Below are 17,781 nucleotides of genomic sequence, written 5' to 3'. Positions count from 1 at the left end.
CATCGCAAAAAAACTGGCAGAGAATAGGCGAAACCCGATGCCAACAGGGTTCCTATGTGATAGGCACTACTGTCTATGGCCTATCACCACCAAGCTTTGCCAGAGTGCCATCAATGCAGCAGGGTATCGTGCAGGCGCCACAACGGGATGAGCGAAATTCGTCTGGGCTGAACATATCAGACTGGCATATGACAGGCCTCATACTTCATCACATTCGGCCGGTGGCAAAGCATCTGTAAGTTTGGTCGGCTGTTACCGCTGCGCCGCTCTCATCGCCGAGGCATTGGGAGCCAGCGGTGAGGGGTCACCACGCTCGTATTCAGGCATGGCTTACCGAGGACTCAAGACTTACCATCAACCTGCAGCTTTTGTGGCTTTCAAGAGGCGGGCTGAGGGATGCGGAGTGTTTGTGTTGGGAAGCAGGATGCGGATGTAACAGAAGAGAGACAAACAATAGTATATGCAGACAGGGGTAAGCGCCCACCGTTGAGAGATGCATGTAAGTCAAAGAGAGAGAGAGGTAGCTAAGCAAACCATGTCATAAAATCATGGTATTTTTTTGTCCATCCCAGCTAATATTTATTGTTTTTATAATGCTGTTCTGCCATATTTAAATGCCAATTATACCTTGTTTCTTTTTAAATGTAGTTGCCACTTGCTTACATATTCTGACATAGTGGTTTAACGGTTGAAGTTGAAGTCCTACCGCTAGTGCCCACTATGCGTGATACTGCATATACTTATGCACTCATTATGCCAAAGGTAATAGCCAGTATCTCCGATGGATCTAGAAGATAGATGCAGTTAGCAACGCAATTTGCTAATGCATATAGCATCCCTGTATTCAGCTCACATGTAAACAGCCTAGATCAAACAAACTAAGTTATGATCTCCGTGAGTGTATCGGGAGCTCCCGTCCGAGCCCATTCCAGCTCAAGTGCCACCCGGCAGTCCTCTCGCTGCCTGAGTTTGCGTGGGTCACTGTGATCCATGGATTGATCTACCGCATACCGGTATGTATTAGCTCACGTAATAAAGCATCATATACCCCAACAGCATCTACTTTAGATTCCAAATATAAAAGTTACTACCACGCTCCTATGCCTTACACCATCGTCCAAAATCCGATTCAAACAGCAATCTCTTCGCACACTTGAGTCAATAGGTACTGATGCTACTATCTAGAGCCTCGTAGAGGCGTACTAATCTGTTCCATAGTTTTTCTTATACCAGCCATGCAGTTTCTTCTGAAAGTCTCTGTTGTCCTTGCGCTTGCTTCAAGCGCCATTGCCGGTCAGTGCTCCAACCACAATAAGGGAGCACACAAGTTGGATTGTGTCAGTAAGAGTGAGCTATCTCAGCATGGTAGTGACTATTGCGACACTCATTGGGACACAAAATCCGGCACCTGGTCGAATTTTGCCGACAGCAGCGGACACACCGCCAATATCGGAATGGTTGGATTGTTCTCCTCTAAGGCGGCTTGCAAGTCGGCCTTCGCGGAAATAGTTGATAGCTGCTACAATGGCTGGGATGGAGGTGCCTGGGTGGCGTATGGGACCTTACTGCACATCAATTTCTGCAAGTGGGGATCGGATGATAAAGCACCAAAGGAGGAATTGTAAGGATTGTATGCAAATGTCCATCTATCCCGCATTTGGTAGCTTCGAATGCATTTGCAGGTTAATTTATGCAAGTACCGCAGAAGGAGAGCTTAGACCACTCAATATTGCTTATGAAGTCATAATGATTGACGTTATTTGCTCCCACTTAGGATCCGTCACGTAGTTGCGAAATAGCTACAGTCATCGATGTTGAATAGCCCAAGAATACCAAAGTAATGGTGATATATACATAGTAGCTAAGAGAGCAAAGCTCTAGTGTGTGTGCATGTAAATGGTCTAAGGGTACAACTATTTCAGGCATAATAAACGAGAAGGCAGAATACTGAGCAGCATTGAACACAAATCATTCACATCTTAGTAGGGACAAATTTGCGCGAGAGATTAGCAGAACTGATTGTATACTGATTGGATCAAAGGACAGGAATCATCAATCTATATACGACTCTGCTAAGATGCCATTCATCCACCTATCCAAATAAGACCAAGAATGCATAGTAGCCCTGCAAAATGAAGTGTCGATGTGATGTGCTCATCTTTTGATCGCAGCGCTGCCAAACACATATGATTCCGTTCTTAAGGGTCTAAGAGATATGTTAACATTTAATATATGTTTCGTTCTCCAATGTTAGTATTGGCTGTACCTTTTGCTTTAACACTCCAGCCAGTACCAGTTCTCGCCCTCATTAGTGCATCTGCGCTTGAATTCGGCGATGTTATCACCCCAAGGATCACAATAGTATTCAGCCCAGTGGGAGCAATAGCAGTCATCTTCTTTCAATTCATCACAGATTCTGTGCGTCACTTGCCACATCTCATTGACTGTCTTGTCAGGGTTTTTGCATCTGTATGCGTTGCTTCCACAGCCATACGCAGCAGTCGCAGTGAGCAGGAGGGCAAACAAGAACTTCATGATGGCGTAAAGATGTAGAAAGTATATAATGTAGTGCGAGCAGACTTGCAAGGTGTTAGCTTGGAATGGAAATAAGTTGTCACAATAGCTAAAACGAGATACAGCATGTAGGGGTTTATATACTCCTCCACCGGTTTGACATGCCTGCTTGAACACATGCGGGAGAAGCAACATGGCTCTAAGACAAGGATGTGGCCGTAAAGACTTTGCCTACTCATGCAGCCGTTTTATGTGGTACCATACATTACGTCGCGGTTGCGCCGAAGCTTGTACGTCAAATATTCCTTGTGAAACCCTGACGGTTAACTGAACAAATTACATCAGAGACTTAGTATATGTCATTAAGAAGTTTAAATAGATCAAACATATGAACAAGAGTGTGAAATTTAAGATATTACGTATACATTATACTATTATATCAATTAATCGCATATATATCTCTACTTGAAGCCTTAATATAGAAATAATATTCATAAATTATGCGTATGCATAATTGCTAAATAGCATAATTTCAATTGTCCCGCATCGTACTCTATTTACCTGTCAGTTCTCACCTGAGTTCTTGCTCTTACACCTATAATCACACATTTTGGTACAAGTATTTGCTTAGTATACATGAACCTTCCCCGTGTCTCACATGCTGGAGAGCTGTCAAGATGTGACTAACAGGGATCGGGCTCTCGCTCGTGGCTAGCTAAGAGTCGTGGCTGGCTGAGAGCGGCACCAACGCCACTGACCAGCTTGCTTTTTGGTCAAGCTGCATCATTTAGTGGTAAATGCAGATCTCTCCTAGTAAGAAAGATGATGGTGGATGTCGGTCTGCAGGAGGTGAGATAGCGTATGTGACGGATCACTATTACTACATACTACGACGTGGTATTACTAGCGTGTATGTATGTAGGTATTACTATGTAGTAATAGTGCAGTAGCACCGTTGGGATTGATTCACATGTCCCAGCAATCTACTCCATATCCATGCCGTGTCTTGCCGACTGGTTGGTCAATACCCTCACTGGCATCTCAGCATTTGGCTGTTAAAAAGTGACGCTGCGGGGTGACGTTGCATCCGGGGGGAACGAGACAAAATCTAGACAATCGCCGTTAGTATGTCTCAAAGTATGAAGTCAGAAAAACAGCTAATAATACAATCATATATACATGAATGCATTCGCACTTGTAGTTGGATGTGACGCTAATATGGGATGCCGGGCGGCTATCCGGGTGGGGACGATCAGGGACGATCAGGAAGGAATAACGCGTGTGGAGACAATGATCCTTGCTATCGGGGAAAACAACGGCATAGCTGCTCGGATTACATCCGTGCTTTCAGCTTTCATTGAATACGAATTTCGGGATACTGCTGCGACTCAGGTAAGACACTGGGTGAGGCACTTAATGGTTATGTCCTAAGCTGCATTGAAGCAATGGTTTACATGGTATGAGGAGAACCTTGTGTGTAGCTACCATTGCGAGGCGCCGACTTGCAGAAACTGGGCAGAACTTGAGGATACATCTTGTATGAGACAGACTCCACCATCTGTGACGCTTTTTCTTGGATGTGACACCTGATACATTCATCATCGAAACTGGAAAGAAGTCGTCTGTTCTCATACTAAGGAGGCGAGTAATACGTATGTATGACTCTCAAAATACAGTCTTGAATGCTGGCTATGCGGGTTACCCCGCTTCCTAAGAGCTCAATGCCGCAGCATGCATGGTAATCGATGGGACAGACGGTATCTCCTCTTTTCTATGACGATATGAAACTGTAACAGCTGTGAAGTAGGAGAAGAAAAGGCATATTGAATCGATTAGGTGCTTGGAGGACGGCCCCAGTCCAAAGAGCTATCCGTTCCGTCCTCCATCTAGCATCCATTAAGGTCTTGTTGCTTTACGGCTATATTCATTATGGTGAGACTAGCTATAGGTTATGATTGCTGATGGCTACTCCAGTTCCAACACATACTCTAGGATAGACTAGCATAGACTTTGACCATTATGTGGCTGCGCCTCGCTTGTCTCTTTGAGAAACTCCTACGAAGACATGGGATGACCAACCTCATGTAATCCGTAATACAGTCGTATCAGGCATATGCTTAAAGCAATACAAAACGTTATTTCAACTATATACAAAGCGAATGAACTGCCAAATATTTTATATTTCATTCCGTAGCTTTATATGACTTGTACGAGGCAGCTAAGGCACATCTCTCTACCAGACAGCATCTTAATTTCAAGCATCCACTTACCTAGATAGACTGTCATAACAAAAAAACCAAACTTCTCTGGTTTCACGATCTATTGAAATCTTTTTTCTCGTCTCACAGAACGTAGGCACGTTAGGAATTTAGCATTATCGATCGGTGTTGTTTAATTGTAGTTCGTTCTTTTGAAACACCAATGGCTTGTCTCCAAGATCTCTCGGGTATCACGCCGAATGTCCATTAGATGTCCAAAGTGTAAATTATCAGATTTTGTAAGAGAAAATACTAACTAGTGAAAATAGCGTGCCAAGGATATTTCAATTTCCCAAAATTGACAGCTTTCTTTGCCTTTCTTTTCTTCTTCTGTTGATGGAAGTAGAAATATTGTATAATATTGCACACACACACTCTCTCTCTCTCTTTTTGTAAAAAAGCATCAGACATGATATACAGTGCTCTAATTATGAGATTCGCCAATGGCCTATTTTGAAAACTTCTCTAACCTAGAGGAACTAATATTAGGTCATGTTTCGCTCACCAATCGATATGGCCGGCGGCAAAGTGTGGACCACGGGACGGGCCGTTTAAAATAAGAGGGTGGAGCGTATCTAAACAGCAAGAGCATTCGCAGGCTTTCTCAACTCTTACTTTTCTATACAATTAGATGATAGAAAATTAACGAAGCGAATCGTTTTACTTAAAGTTACCTCTGCAGGCGCTGAGGTTTTCTTCTACCAGGCTTTAGACCCTAGCTTATGAATCATCACACAGCTCTGGTCAATCAATTTTCGCGTTGTATGTAGCTGCTGCTTATCTATACCGGGTAAATAAAAATCCGTAGCCATGACAGTAGCTGCCTACCTACTACGAAAGCAGTAACAATTCTAACAAGCACAGCTGTATATCATTTTATATGCCTCTTATCATAATCAATGGCCTTTTTGAAAGTATTGTTGAAATCAAAGTTCTAATTTCATTATCTTATACTATCAAAGATCCAGTGCCCTACAAATGGATTCATCTCGACATGAAGCGGAGAGGGGCCAGAGCACTAGTCCCGAGCCCATAACACCTAGTCTTTCTCAGAATATTCCTCGCCATTCCACGTCTTCTAACTCCCGGGGAAGATTGAGCCGCAGCCCTCCTTCGCCACCGCCACCTCGTTGTAAGATTTTAGAAATCTCGCTATACACACCTGTAGCTGATTGTTAGCACTGCCGACAGCGCCGATGAGGATACGCAGGCCACGCCAACACACTTCTGGAGAGAATATCAGCAGTGATATACTACGCCTGGCTCGGACCTCTACAACCTTGAATAGCAAGAACACTGTTGATTCCCAGGCACCCAATATGGATGAAGTGGCTTTCAAAGTCAACGGTGACCTTGGTACAATGACTGAAGATTGGTCCCTTGAAGAGCTGTATGACTCTCGGCGAATAGTTATATTTCGGAGGTTTCTATCCAGATCAGCTCTGGAAATCAAATTTGGTGCTGGTCCTCCGAACACGGGGCCATATGAAGATTTCTGTATCTCATGCATTAAAAGGGGAAATGCACCCAGCTATTATTTCACCCAATATGATATAATTCGCCTGGCTGAGTCGTTTCTGATGGGACCTTCGCTAGGCGGATTCAGCGCTGAGGCAAAGCGTCAGATACTCCGCATTTTGGACACTTTTGACCCTCTCATTGTCTCTAAGGTCAAGGCTGAGACCGAAGACCTTTTCAAGCTGATTATGGGCTTGTCTAATCCCCAATCAAGTAACTTCGAGGTAGAGATCGAGGTGCACCGTTGGGAAACCCTCCTGCCCGCGCTTGAAACGATTATGAGCAGATATAACTCTCTACTTAAGGCAAATGGTAAGAATAGACAACCGATAAATATTGGACATGTTTCGGGGGAATGGGCATGGGACTGGGGTTCCGCAAGACCTCACAAGTTACAGCTCCCAGCAATGACCACCTACAAACCAGAAGATTTTAACCTTCCCAAAATTAATCTTGACCAATATCAACTATGCATATCGGGACTAGCAGATTCATTTCTCGGCATTGTAAACGGCTTACATCCGGATGAAGATGCTCTCAAAAGAATCTTAGATATCTTTCCTAACTTACTCGAGGGTTTCGCACTCAGAATTGGCCATAAAGCGCCAAGCCTTATGCACAGCAATATTTTGAATTTTGTTTTCAACAATCGCCAGTAAGTTGTTGAAGACATAACGTGCATTGAAAAGTGTCTAATGATTAGTCAAATTTCTACATCTTTCAAAGTAAGATATTTTGAGCTTGGGAACTTTCAAGAGAAATTTGTTCCCAGATCCGATGATGTGTCAATTAATGATACTGTTGGAGCCTGGTTGGGTAATTTAGATCTCAGCCAAGCTCAATCAGAGGCAAATACGAGTAATTTATCGAAACACGGTCAGCAAAATAATAGCGATTCGGCAAACGCTAGTATAGGCTCAGCAAAACACGATTACAGCGCAACAAAGCCATCGAAGTCCCAAGAAGCCATAGATTCGTGGTTCGCCGCCTACCATGAGCTTATCCCCAAAACAGAGGGTTATAAGTGGCTTCTCAGTCGCCTAGAGAAAGAACTTCACATGGCTCCAGCGAAGCCGAGTTTTATGGATACAATTAAGAATTTAATTACACAGTCTCTACAGTCACTGCTCCAAATTGGCAATCACAGACTTACTACCACTTATGAGGCCATGTTCGAAGTTGACTGGGATATCATGGCGTTTCTAGTGCAACAACAGTATACTATCGAGCCAGAAGAACCAATAGAAAGAATAATTACAGTGACCGGATCCTACCAGGATTCGTACGTAACAACATGTGGCCAATACATTAATCAGACATGGCCATCGTCTGGAAATATCATGATGAAGCTGGTAAATGATATGATAAGCAGCAGGATTAAGTATAAATCCACGAGTAAGTCCATAAGTTAGATATTGATTTTAGATAATGATATTTTCTAGGCGATCCATCCACAGGAACAATACTTAATGCAAGAATTGATGGAGGGAAATTCATAGTTACAGCTCGCGGGCCTAAGACTTCTGTTGTTGAAGTTGGGGAACAACTTGCTTGGCTCGGCGCGGCGCTTCGCACACCTCCAAACGGTCAGGGTCTTGCTCACTGCAGCCCATCCATCAGCTGTCTTGGTGTTAGTGAGAAGCCGTCACTATCTCCTGTTTCCAGGAATTATATTGTCAAGTTCAAAATAATTTTTGTGGACGAGATCGAGCAAGATCCTAGCAGATTGAACGGCATGTGCTGGTACAACCTATTCAAAAGTCCAATGGTAGTTAAAGGATATCCAATTCCAGCAAGAGTTGAAGCAGGCACCGGGGCTGAGATGCCATTGAACATAATGGCGGGTCTAGCTCGAACTCAGCGAGTGGATTGCTTTAAAGGAATGACCTTTATCAAAAGCTTTTCTATTCTCTTAGTTCCAACAAAGAGAAGTGGAGACATGATATTTTGGCACTTGGTTTACAATAAAGATGGGCGCCGTATATCATATCTCGATAGCATCATAACCATCCTGGGATATGCCAAAAATCTCGACTTAGAACAATGTCGGCATGTCCTCGGTTGGTGCGAAGATGCCGACTTTTACGCTGGTATAGTTTTCTCTAAAACATCAAATGGGGTTTTGCTAATGCCAGCTCTCTGCAGGTTCAGCACAAGCAAACTATTTTATCCTCAATTCCGCGCTTCCTGCGCCCCATGAAGGCTGCAGTCTTGCCAGTACTTACGTATCTCCTGGGCGATGCATAGTTGGTGGTCCTGCATTCAGTCTTGGGGTTAAAGACACTCCTGCCCATGTGTCTCGTACCGGCTATATTCCGAGACTTCAATGGATTGCTACAAAATTTGTGCTGCTATGGGACGAGAGCGAGAAACGTGGTTGGCTTGTCAATGGAACAAGTGCCTTGCTGCATATAGTAAGAGCATCGTTGGCGTACAACAACACAGATAAGTTTAACTTTGCTTTCATCTTCAGGGAAAGTAGTTTTCAAGAATCGGCAACGCCATTCACGGCTGACTCGGCTATTGATATGCTCATTAACCCGAAAAACTTGGCGCTTAAACTGTACCGCGAGAAAGACGGTTATCTGTTGTTAGAGAGCAGAATTGAATCTGTTTATAATATTCTAGAGAAGCTCATCGATCATCAAGCAGATATTGCTGGCGAGCGTGGCGTTAATATGACTGATAAACCACGTCGATATCTTGAAGGTTGGGAATTCAACGACCTGGCAATGAGCCGCGATCCACTTTACCCACGAGTGGCTTCTCTAGAGGCACGCGGGAAGAGTTGGGTTGATTTCACCAGAGCTATACATGCCGTTACTCTGTTTGGGCGCGGATTTGGCGACATGATCAAATCACACGGTGTCAATATATGCGAATACTGGGCTGACATGCCAAAACAAAAATATTACGTCGCAGCTTGCCTTTCCGATTTGAGCCAACTGGTAAAAGATAATCACGTTCATACAGATAGTCAGGTAAGAGTTAGCCAGGATATTATATGGCACACGCCGACGAGTCTGTTTGGAACCTGTCGGTGCAAAGGAATACTTGGACAAGATCACAGCGACCCAGTACAATCCTTACTCCCGTCGGCTATGTCCAAGATTTTGCTCCCCAGGAAGCTTGCCGTTCCTACGAAAAGCCGTGGAGCCATCATATTTGGACACAATCCTAACTTTCCTTGGATTTATGAAGACAGTGGTCATCCGAATGAGGGGAAACTGCCGCCGCCTAACGTGTCTGATGTAGATTCTCTCAAAGACAGTGGCATCGAAGTTGATATGGACTCGCCAAAAACAGGAATTACTCAGCCAAGCGCCCAAATATTAATTGAATCTTCAGCCAATAGACAAGTTGAGGTGTCTTTGCCGGAGTCTGCCTCTTTACCGAGCAGCGACGCACACTCCCAGGAAGAATACACAGTTGGAATACTTTGCGCATTGCCCAAGGAGCTTTTGGCCGTGCGAGCCCTTTTCGATAAAAAACATGACAACCTTGAAAGTTTATTCGGAGATACCAACCACTACGCCTTGGGGCAGATGGGAAAACACATGATTGTTGCTTCTTGTCTCCCAGAATACGGAACAACCTCGGCAGCTGATTCTGCCTCAAACATGAGGAGAAGCTTCCCAAACATAAGATTCTGTTTAATGGTCGGCATAGGAGGCGGTGCACCCTCTCTCGAGAACGATATTCGGCTCGGAGATGTAGTTGTGAGCCTACCGACGGCTGGCTACCCGGGCGTAGTTCAATACGACCGCGGCAAAGAAAAAGATGACAACGTATTCGAGCTGACTGGATCCCTTCCACCGCCTCCTCGGTCCTTGATGACTGCTATAAGTTCTTTACGATCCGATCCGGATCTTCCCTCTTATCCTTTGCAACCATATCTCGATGAGATAACAAGCCGAGTCCCCGAATCCATAAGATCGAGATATCAGCACCCGGGGAAAGAACACGACCAGCTCTTCAAAGTCGCATGCTCAAAGTGCCAATTGCAACAAGAATGCGCCGACAGCGATAGCCACGTCACACAGAGAAGTTTGCGGCTGACAGATCACCCAGAAATCCACTACGGGCTCATCGCCTCTGGAAACCACGTAATTAAAAACTCCCAGACCCGTGATAAGTGGGCACAAGAACACGGCGTTTTGTGCTTCGAGATGGAAGCTGCAGGCATAATGAGCATATTCCCATCCCTTGTTATTCGGGGAATCTGTGACTATGCGGATGCATTCAAGAATAAATTGTGGCAAGAATATGCCGCGGCCACAGCGGCTGCGTATGCGAAGCTGCTCTTGAGCGTCGTCGCTGCTCCTGATCAAATCTATGATGCGCGAGGCTTGGCTCGAAGGAGAAACTCGGGACATGAGAGACCAGATGAGCTGCATAATAAGCGGCGGAGACTTGAGTGAGGTTTGGGGTGAGTTTGTACTGTCAATTGATGACGAAAGCTTTGATCTATGAAATGAGGATACGAACGACGTAGCTATATAAACCATTAATATAGCTTTTTGAACTTCTGCATAATCCAAGGTGCCACTATACAGTCCATTATCAAGACGATCTTTACCATCACTAAATCATAGTTAATCCAACGAAGAAACACTGCTACAAATTAGACAAGAAAAAAAAAAACACCAGGAACAGAAAAACTCACACGGTGGGCGTAGAATCAATGCCCTGGAAGAAGACTCACAGATAGCTGCCAATAGCTTCAAGACAGCAAGTATAGGGTAAAAGAAATAGAGAGGAAAAAAAAAAAAAAAACAGTCAGGAAGCATACCACAACAATACAGAGTATGCCACTTACTACCCCTGATAATATACGTAGTTTTGTGGATGTACGATAACTTCCAGATCAAATGATAATTTCGTCATGTCAGAGAAGAAATAAAGACAAAGACTTCATTACAACTACCCCAAACAATAAAAACAGTTCAACAATCTCCAAGAGAGTCACAAAACCGCATGTGTAGGGAGGAATCATTACAACAGACATCTATAAGCATATTAACATCTAGCTTTACCAATCAAACCGGCTCGCGTAGCTCAGTTGGTTAGAGCTTCGTACTAATACTTCAGCTTCAGTTGAAATCTTAGTGATGCGGAGGCCGCAGGTTCAAGCCCTGCCGTGAGCAGCTTTCAATGCTAGAACACCCAGTGATGGGTCGTTCCAAACTTTTTTTTTTCTTTTCTGCACTTTGTGGGCCAGTTCTATGTGAATAGTGGAGAGTGGCGTGCGTGTTCCTAGTGGGTTTGGTGGGGTCTCGGATTCCGACAGCGCGGTTATATAAACCGGGCCTCTTTTACGCCCCACAGAGCAAAAGCGAAGTTGTGAGATAATGAGAGTCGTGCTTAATGCGGTCGAGTATTATTAGTATTAGTATTTTTACTTTTTTGTATTGAGAAGAAGAAAAAAGTATGCAAAATGCTTCCATTCTCACGTCTCTCCTTTTAACCTTATAGAGTAAAACATCTCCATGCTCGCCACTATGCTGAGCAGTTTTCGTTTATCCAATGCCATCCGCATGAACCGCATGTTTAGAAAAAGCTTCTATATACACAAAAAAGTCATCATATTATTTATCCTCTAATATCTCTTGCAGCTCTGCCATCTCACCACTATGGTATATCATATCGTAAAATAAACCTTTAGAGTTGTATAACTCTCGAGGGGAGCCATATCTGTGACGACTCAGTCAGCAAACTATTAATAAAAGATTCTTAGCATTAAAAAATATGACAACTTACTCAACTACTTTTCCAGCACCCATAACGACAACACTGTCATAATCGATGATAGTCCGCAGGCGATGAGCAATCGTCACGAGTGTGCGATCTTTACCCGCAGATTCAAGTTCAGTTCGGAGTACTTGCTGGATACCCTTGTCCGTTTCGTAGTCCATGCTTGCCGTTGCCTCATCCAGCAGCATCAACTTGCTTTGACGAATAAGCGCGCGGCAGAGCGACAATACTTGGCGTTGGCCATGTGAAAAATTCTCTCCGCGTGAATCTACTTGTGTCGATAGAGAAATGCCCTGAGACTGTCTATGGACGGAGCGGTCATCAACACCATCGGCAACAGTCTCATCAGAAGAGTCGTCACTAGAAAAGGATGCGATGCCTCTGCAATTCTCTAATGCCTTCTCTAGAATTTCTTCTGGAACACGACCAGTAGGATCAAGGTTAGATTCCACAGTTCCATTGAACAATGTCGCCTCTTGGGGGATGATGGTAAGGCCTTCACGTAATTTTCGTCGAGGAACTTTGGTGATGTCGATTCCGTCGTAAAGAATTTGGCCAGAAACAATGTGTGTGAACCTCAAGAGAGATAAAACTAGAGTGCTCTTACCAGAGCCCGTTCGGCCTACAACCGCAACTCGCTCTCCAGCCTTGAACTTGAGATTGACGTCTGTAAGAATATTGGGGCCATCGGGATCATATCTAATCGTGACATTGCGGAACTCGATCTCGCCTGATCTTGGCCAGTTCTTGGGAATCACATGACTGTCGTCATCTGCATACTCTCCTTCTTCGGGATATGTTACGTCGTCTTTTCCTTCAGGCTCTAGCTTGACATACTCTTTGACGCGATGGAAACTCTGCATCTCTACCTCGAGATCATTCATAGCTCGCACCAGCATAAGAATAGTCTGGCTCAGACCATTGGCATTGTTCAGGGAGAAACCGACCAAACCGGCGCCGACGACTCCCACTTGTGTGAGAGCAATAATGCCAGCAAAGAGAGCCACCAAGGCAGTGACAAAATCCACTCGCATGGCTACCCAACGGTTGCAGTTATAGTTGGCCTCGGCCGCGGCTGACCAAACGCGCAGCTTAGCTGCTAAATCACGACCAAAAGTCTCGCTCATTCCTGCTCTAGCTCTGATAACGGGTAGTCCAGCCAGAGTGTCGGCAAATTGAGAAAAGACGGGAGACTGAGCGGATGAAGTAAGCCGTTTGATGATGACTGCCGTACGTGTGTACATCTCTCCAATCACGACGCCAAAAAAGCAAGTAACGAGGGCCGGCAACATGAAGATTGGCATAATTGAGCTGACAGCGGCGATGCGAGCAAACAACATCATGACTGAGTCGAAAGTCACTCGGAGCATTGAGCTAAGTCCAGAGTCGATGGAAGCCATATCGCCAGAGAACCGATTGGTAATGCGACCGATGGGTATCGTCTTGAACCATGATAGGGGGACACTCATGATTGCGCGAATGAAGTCATTATGAAGTTTGCGACCAGCACGCCATGCTCCCCATTCGAAAGCAACAATGACAAATCCGAAAGAGATGATTTCAGAAAAGGTAAAGAGAGCGTAAATACCCATGTAGTAAGCAATATCTACATGGGCATTGTTGTTGTATGCATCCACCCAGATACCCATCCAGTAGCTAGAGGCAAAGAAGAAGACATTGGAGCCGGCGAGACCAACCAAAATGGAGATGGCAAAGATTGGATGGCCAAAGTACTTCATATACTGCAAGGCCTCAAGCCGACCAATCCTGCCTGATGCCTTCATTTCTTGATTCACAATATCGTTTGCCGAGGTTTCGTTGGCAACCTTTGCAGGATCATTGAGGGCATCACCGTTGGATTGTAATTCTGGCTCAGAGGGGGTTTCTGTGCCGACCTGAGTTTCGTCTTCGGTATCGTCATCATCTCCTCCCAACACCTCGGCAATTGTAATTGGTTGGCGAACAACACCAATGTTTGGTTCTGCGCTCTTGATCTGGCCTCTGTCCAATAAGATAGAAAGATCTGCCTGGGACGAAATCCAAGGGACTTGGGTCACTAGAACAGTAGTTCTGCCTTTGAGTAAGTCGCTGCAGAAACAGTATTTCCAAACGCCAGCCGAAGTCTTCGCATCGAGGGCAGAAAAGATGTCGTCTAGGAGCAGGAGAGATGCTTTGGAATACAAAGCTCTTGCCAGCGCAACTCTAGCCTTTTGACCCCCAGACAGTGAAGTACCATTCTCACCCACGACAGTCAAATCGCCGTCAGATAGCTCCTTAAAGTCTACGTTGAGACAGCAAGCTTCAATTATTCTGTCGTACCGAGCACGGTCCATGGGGCTTTGGAAGAGGATATTGGCTTGGATAGTTTCGTTCTGAAGCCAAGCGGACTGTGAAGCGAATGCAATATCGCTAGGTGCTGTGACTTTTCCACCTTCTAGATGAGTCTCACCAAGGATGGCGAGCAAGAGTGTGCTCTTGCCACTCCCGCTCTGACCAGTGACGACGTTGAGACCACCTTCGACAAAATCCAGCGAGATATCTTCTAAACGGAAGGTTGCCTTCTTACTCCGGCGGAATGAAGCGCCTTCAATCCTCAATGGCCCTACCGGGTATCGAATGAGAGGGATAGTGTTCTCAAAATAGGTATCCAGACGGTTAAAGGCGACGCTCGCGGCGGCAAAGTTTCTTGAGAACGCGCTGGCCATCATGATGTTTCTACGGATATTCTTAACAAGGAAGGCAGCAGTAAATGCAGTGGAAGCATCGAGACGATGCTTTTCTACTCCAACGTGCAGACCAAGCATCACTAACAGCCCGATGTATGGGAAAACCTGCGTAACTTGGTTCACCAAGGTCTGCAAAACAGCCACGCGCCACAGCTCTTTTTGTTCCGCCGCCCTGGACGCAATAATTCGGTCCGTAGAGGGATCCTCCCAGGCAAAGTATTTGATGGCACGGATAGAAGCTAGATACTCAGCAACAAGAGAGATACGTGTATCCTGGGCTTTTCTCACTCGTCTTTGCGCGCCATACATCATCCTACCCATATACACGGACAGGGGGGTTGCGAGCAGCAGCACGGCCGTTCCAACCAGAGATACCCAACCCATCATTCTATAAAGACCAAAGAGAGAGATGATTGTTCCAGCCGGAACACCTGTAGAAACCAAAATTACATCTCGTGCTCGAAAGACAGCATCCACGTCGGCGGCCATCAAATTTGCCAGGCGACCAGAGGAAGTCGATTTTTGGGCGTTTTGGCCATCTTTTCCCTTGTTAGCACTCCCCCCTTTGAGATCAAACGGATCTTCCTCCAGCTCCATTGACCCTAGAGCCCTGTGGTATAATTCTTGGGTCATAGCAGATTTGACTCGGACAATCAGCCTAGTCGAGTTGAAGACGTACTGCTGGAACAAGACAGATCGTGACAAGGGGCCAGCAAATGTAAGGATAAGCCATACCCAGGGGTGGTAGCTTGCGTCGCCAGGGTTGGAGATATAATCCAAGAGCCGAAACATGCCGTAGGGAGAGACGTTCTCCATGGTAAAAGCAGCGCTTGCCCAGAAGGCCATCAGCAGTAACTCTTTGCGTTGAAATCGCAGTGCCGTCCACAAAGTCTTTCTGGAAATTGATCGGGCGTTCTGGATCTTTTGAAGTAAATACATGGGTTCGTCGTACCAAGCTAGCGTTGGGATACCAGACATGTCAAGTTTCTGCCTAGTGCCCTTCCACACGAGAGGTGTCAGCCATTCATAGGTGAAGTAATAATTGAGCCAGCTGCAGGTCTCCTCGGGTGCAGGCTCGTTATCTTCTGAGTAACCTGGAAAGTCATGCTTGATAACAGGCGGAACCCACTCTCTTGGAGTGGCTAAGGCAATAATCATTGCGGCACCAAGCGAGGATAGGGAACCAATAACGCTGATGGTTGTAATACACTGATCCGTATCAACTTGAATACAAGGAAGCAGCTGCGCGGCCACTAGGATGAAGAGCGTGGCGGTCAGGACGTAGTTGATTTGATGGAGAGCTACATGGCGCCAATTGAGGTCATTGATGGGACGTAACAAGCCAAGAACAAAGGCGTAGGCGACGACAACTACGTTAAGCAAATGCACATGCCCCTGGATGAAAGCCAAGGTCAAAAAGACTAGCGAGGCAATACGCGAGGCCTGCGACGCAATTTCGTAGGGCCATTTGATGGACGAAGCCTTGGCTCTATTGGCAGGTACGGTATTCTTGCGGTGCCGAATAAGACGAAATGTCAGCCAAACCGCTGATGTAGCGAGAAGCGCACCCTGAAGAATACCAGAACGAGCAAACTCGGAAACTCGAGCTATCCATTCATTCCCAGAGTCGTCAACGCGGAGACTAAAATGGGTAGATTCTAGTCAGCAAAAAAGAGACAATTTCCAATGCCGGCGTGGAGAAGAGGTATGCAATAAACAAGATACGAGCAGGACACGCCATTGTGTCATAGATAACAGAGCGCATGAGACGCAGGTAACGTACCTGCTGAGAAACGCTGGAGGCTGTCGAAAGAGCAGCTCATCTGTGCTCAGTGGCGAGAGCAATTGTGTGCTGAGGCGGGATAGAACGACATCCATGATGCCGTCATACGAAATCTGCCCTCGCTGGAGGGTTAGAAAGAGGAGGAATTAAATAAGGATTGAATGGGGAGAGGATGAAAAAAGATAGATTAACGACGAAGGTTTGGGTTTTTGAATCGCGATGTAGTAGGTAATACAAAGCGCGCGCGAGTGGGCCCCCAGAGAGAAGGCTGCCAACACCACTGCCAAACCCGCCGAGTCGCTGCCGAATCCCAGGCGTTGTACGTCCCGCTCGGCGTTGAAAGGGCGTTGAAATCCCTGGCGAACACACCGCGGCTGCAAAAATCCCTGCGCTAGACTCCCCACAAATGACTGATACGGGGATGTGTTGGTGTGCTAGTGGCGTATCTCACAGGGCAGGAAGTGCTGTCAAAGGGGCGGCCTATGAGAAGCCAGCCTTTTGCAACTCTCACCGATTCTTTGGGACAAAAGAGGCAAATGTCTGGTATTTCAGGAAGAAGGGAGCATTTGACGCATGCGTCCATGAGCGGTCAATGATTCTCACGAAGAGGCCGTACTTGAATATGCAGCAGCGAGTCGTTTTAAATACCTGTACGGCCATTGAAGCACGGGTGTTGACGGATCATATAAACGAAGAAGGATTCCAAGTTGGCGAATAAGTACGGAGTACGAAGCAGACATGCTCGCCTGCTCTACCCAACCTTATGGCGCTGAAATAATTGGGATGGCCGCGATAACGACAAGAAGCCGGAGCCGGTCGTCCTAGGCACGGCTCAGGCGGCACACCGGCAGAGCTGCAGCTACCGGAGCCTTGGACGGGCGGCGTTGAAAAAGGCGCGCTTGGTGTGGCCCAATTGCTTGTCTTATGGTCATGTCTTATGGTCATCCTCTTAGGCCGCAGCCTCAATGGAAATATGAATTGTGAACTCGCAGACAGAATTGAATAGACCAGAAAGCCAACACTCATAATTACCAGTAGCCTGCAGTCTGGCATCAAGCAGCATTCGGCTGCTATGTATTCCGCATTGGCAGCTTCAGCTGTTGGTTTGCTGCATTCTGGTCGACAAGATCCTGGCTCTGTTCCTGAATTGAGCGGTTAGCTTGCCCAGCACCAGCCATGTCGTCCTACTGGGTCCCTATCGCGTGCTCGGCAGCCAACGTACCGAAAA

The 17,781-nt window shown here is 45.9% G+C and overlaps 4 protein-coding genes and 1 non-coding gene across 8 annotated transcripts; 3 read left to right on the top strand and 2 right to left on the bottom strand.

Moving 5' to 3' along the window:
- The first annotated feature begins 619 nt into the window (after positions 1-619).
- TrAFT101_001198 (uncharacterized protein) lies at positions 620-1,837 on the top strand. 2 transcript variants are annotated; one of them, XM_066126266.1, is made up of 4 exons: positions 620-762; positions 849-1,013; positions 1,069-1,165; positions 1,219-1,837. In XM_066126266.1, the coding sequence occupies exons 1-4, from the start codon at positions 721-723 to the stop codon at positions 1,623-1,625; spliced, it is 711 nt and encodes a 236-aa protein (XP_065982366.1). In that variant the 5' UTR covers positions 620-720; the 3' UTR covers positions 1,626-1,837. The 2 variants fall into 2 exon arrangements, with proteins under 2 accessions (XP_065982366.1, XP_065982367.1); XM_066126265.1 differs by lacking the exons at positions 620-762; positions 849-1,013 and having other exon boundaries at positions 1,107-1,837.
- Positions 1,838-1,996: 159 nt separating this feature from the next.
- TrAFT101_001197 (uncharacterized protein) lies at positions 1,997-2,919 on the bottom strand. Of its 2 annotated transcripts, XM_066126264.1 has the most exons (3): positions 2,779-2,919; positions 2,267-2,579; positions 1,997-2,206 (listed from the first exon to the last, which is right to left on the bottom strand). In XM_066126264.1, exon 2 carries the CDS (start codon positions 2,533-2,535, stop codon positions 2,275-2,277), a length of 261 nt encoding a protein of 86 aa, XP_065982365.1. In that variant the 5' UTR covers positions 2,536-2,579; positions 2,779-2,919; the 3' UTR covers positions 1,997-2,206; positions 2,267-2,274. The 2 variants fall into 2 exon arrangements, with proteins under 2 accessions (XP_065982365.1, XP_024765439.2); XM_024907540.2 differs by having other exon boundaries at positions 2,267-2,919.
- Positions 2,920-5,652: 2,733 nt separating this feature from the next.
- On the top strand, positions 5,653-10,900 carry TrAFT101_001196 (uncharacterized protein). Of its 2 annotated transcripts, XM_066126262.1 has the most exons (5): positions 5,653-5,904; positions 5,964-6,945; positions 6,994-7,685; positions 7,733-8,380; positions 8,436-10,900. In XM_066126262.1, exons 1-5 carry the CDS (start codon positions 5,751-5,753, stop codon positions 10,709-10,711), a joined length of 4,752 nt encoding a protein of 1,583 aa, XP_065982363.1. In that variant the 5' UTR covers positions 5,653-5,750; the 3' UTR covers positions 10,712-10,900. The 2 variants fall into 2 exon arrangements, with proteins under 2 accessions (XP_065982363.1, XP_065982364.1); XM_066126263.1 differs by having other exon boundaries at positions 5,653-6,945.
- A 437-nt stretch (positions 10,901-11,337) lies between these two features.
- TrAFT101_001195 lies at positions 11,338-11,437 on the top strand. The gene has a single exon. It is a non-coding gene; the product is annotated as a tRNA-Ile (tRNA).
- A 216-nt stretch (positions 11,438-11,653) lies between these two features.
- On the bottom strand, positions 11,654-17,629 carry TrAFT101_001194 (uncharacterized protein). The gene is made up of 3 exons (XM_024901718.2): positions 16,554-17,629; positions 12,051-16,412; positions 11,654-11,984 (listed from the first exon to the last, which is right to left on the bottom strand). Exons 1-3 carry the CDS (start codon positions 16,646-16,648, stop codon positions 11,879-11,881), a joined length of 4,563 nt encoding a protein of 1,520 aa, XP_024765436.2. The 5' UTR covers positions 16,649-17,629; the 3' UTR covers positions 11,654-11,878.
- Between the last annotated feature and the right edge of the window lie 152 nt (positions 17,630-17,781).

This window comes from Trichoderma asperellum, chromosome 1 (genome assembly GCF_020647865.1).
Source record: "Trichoderma asperellum chromosome 1, complete sequence".
Lineage (NCBI taxonomy): Eukaryota > Fungi > Ascomycota > Sordariomycetes > Hypocreales > Hypocreaceae > Trichoderma > Trichoderma asperellum.
Note: the sequence above shows the minus strand (reverse complement) of the source record. Positions and strands in the feature narration are given on the sequence as shown.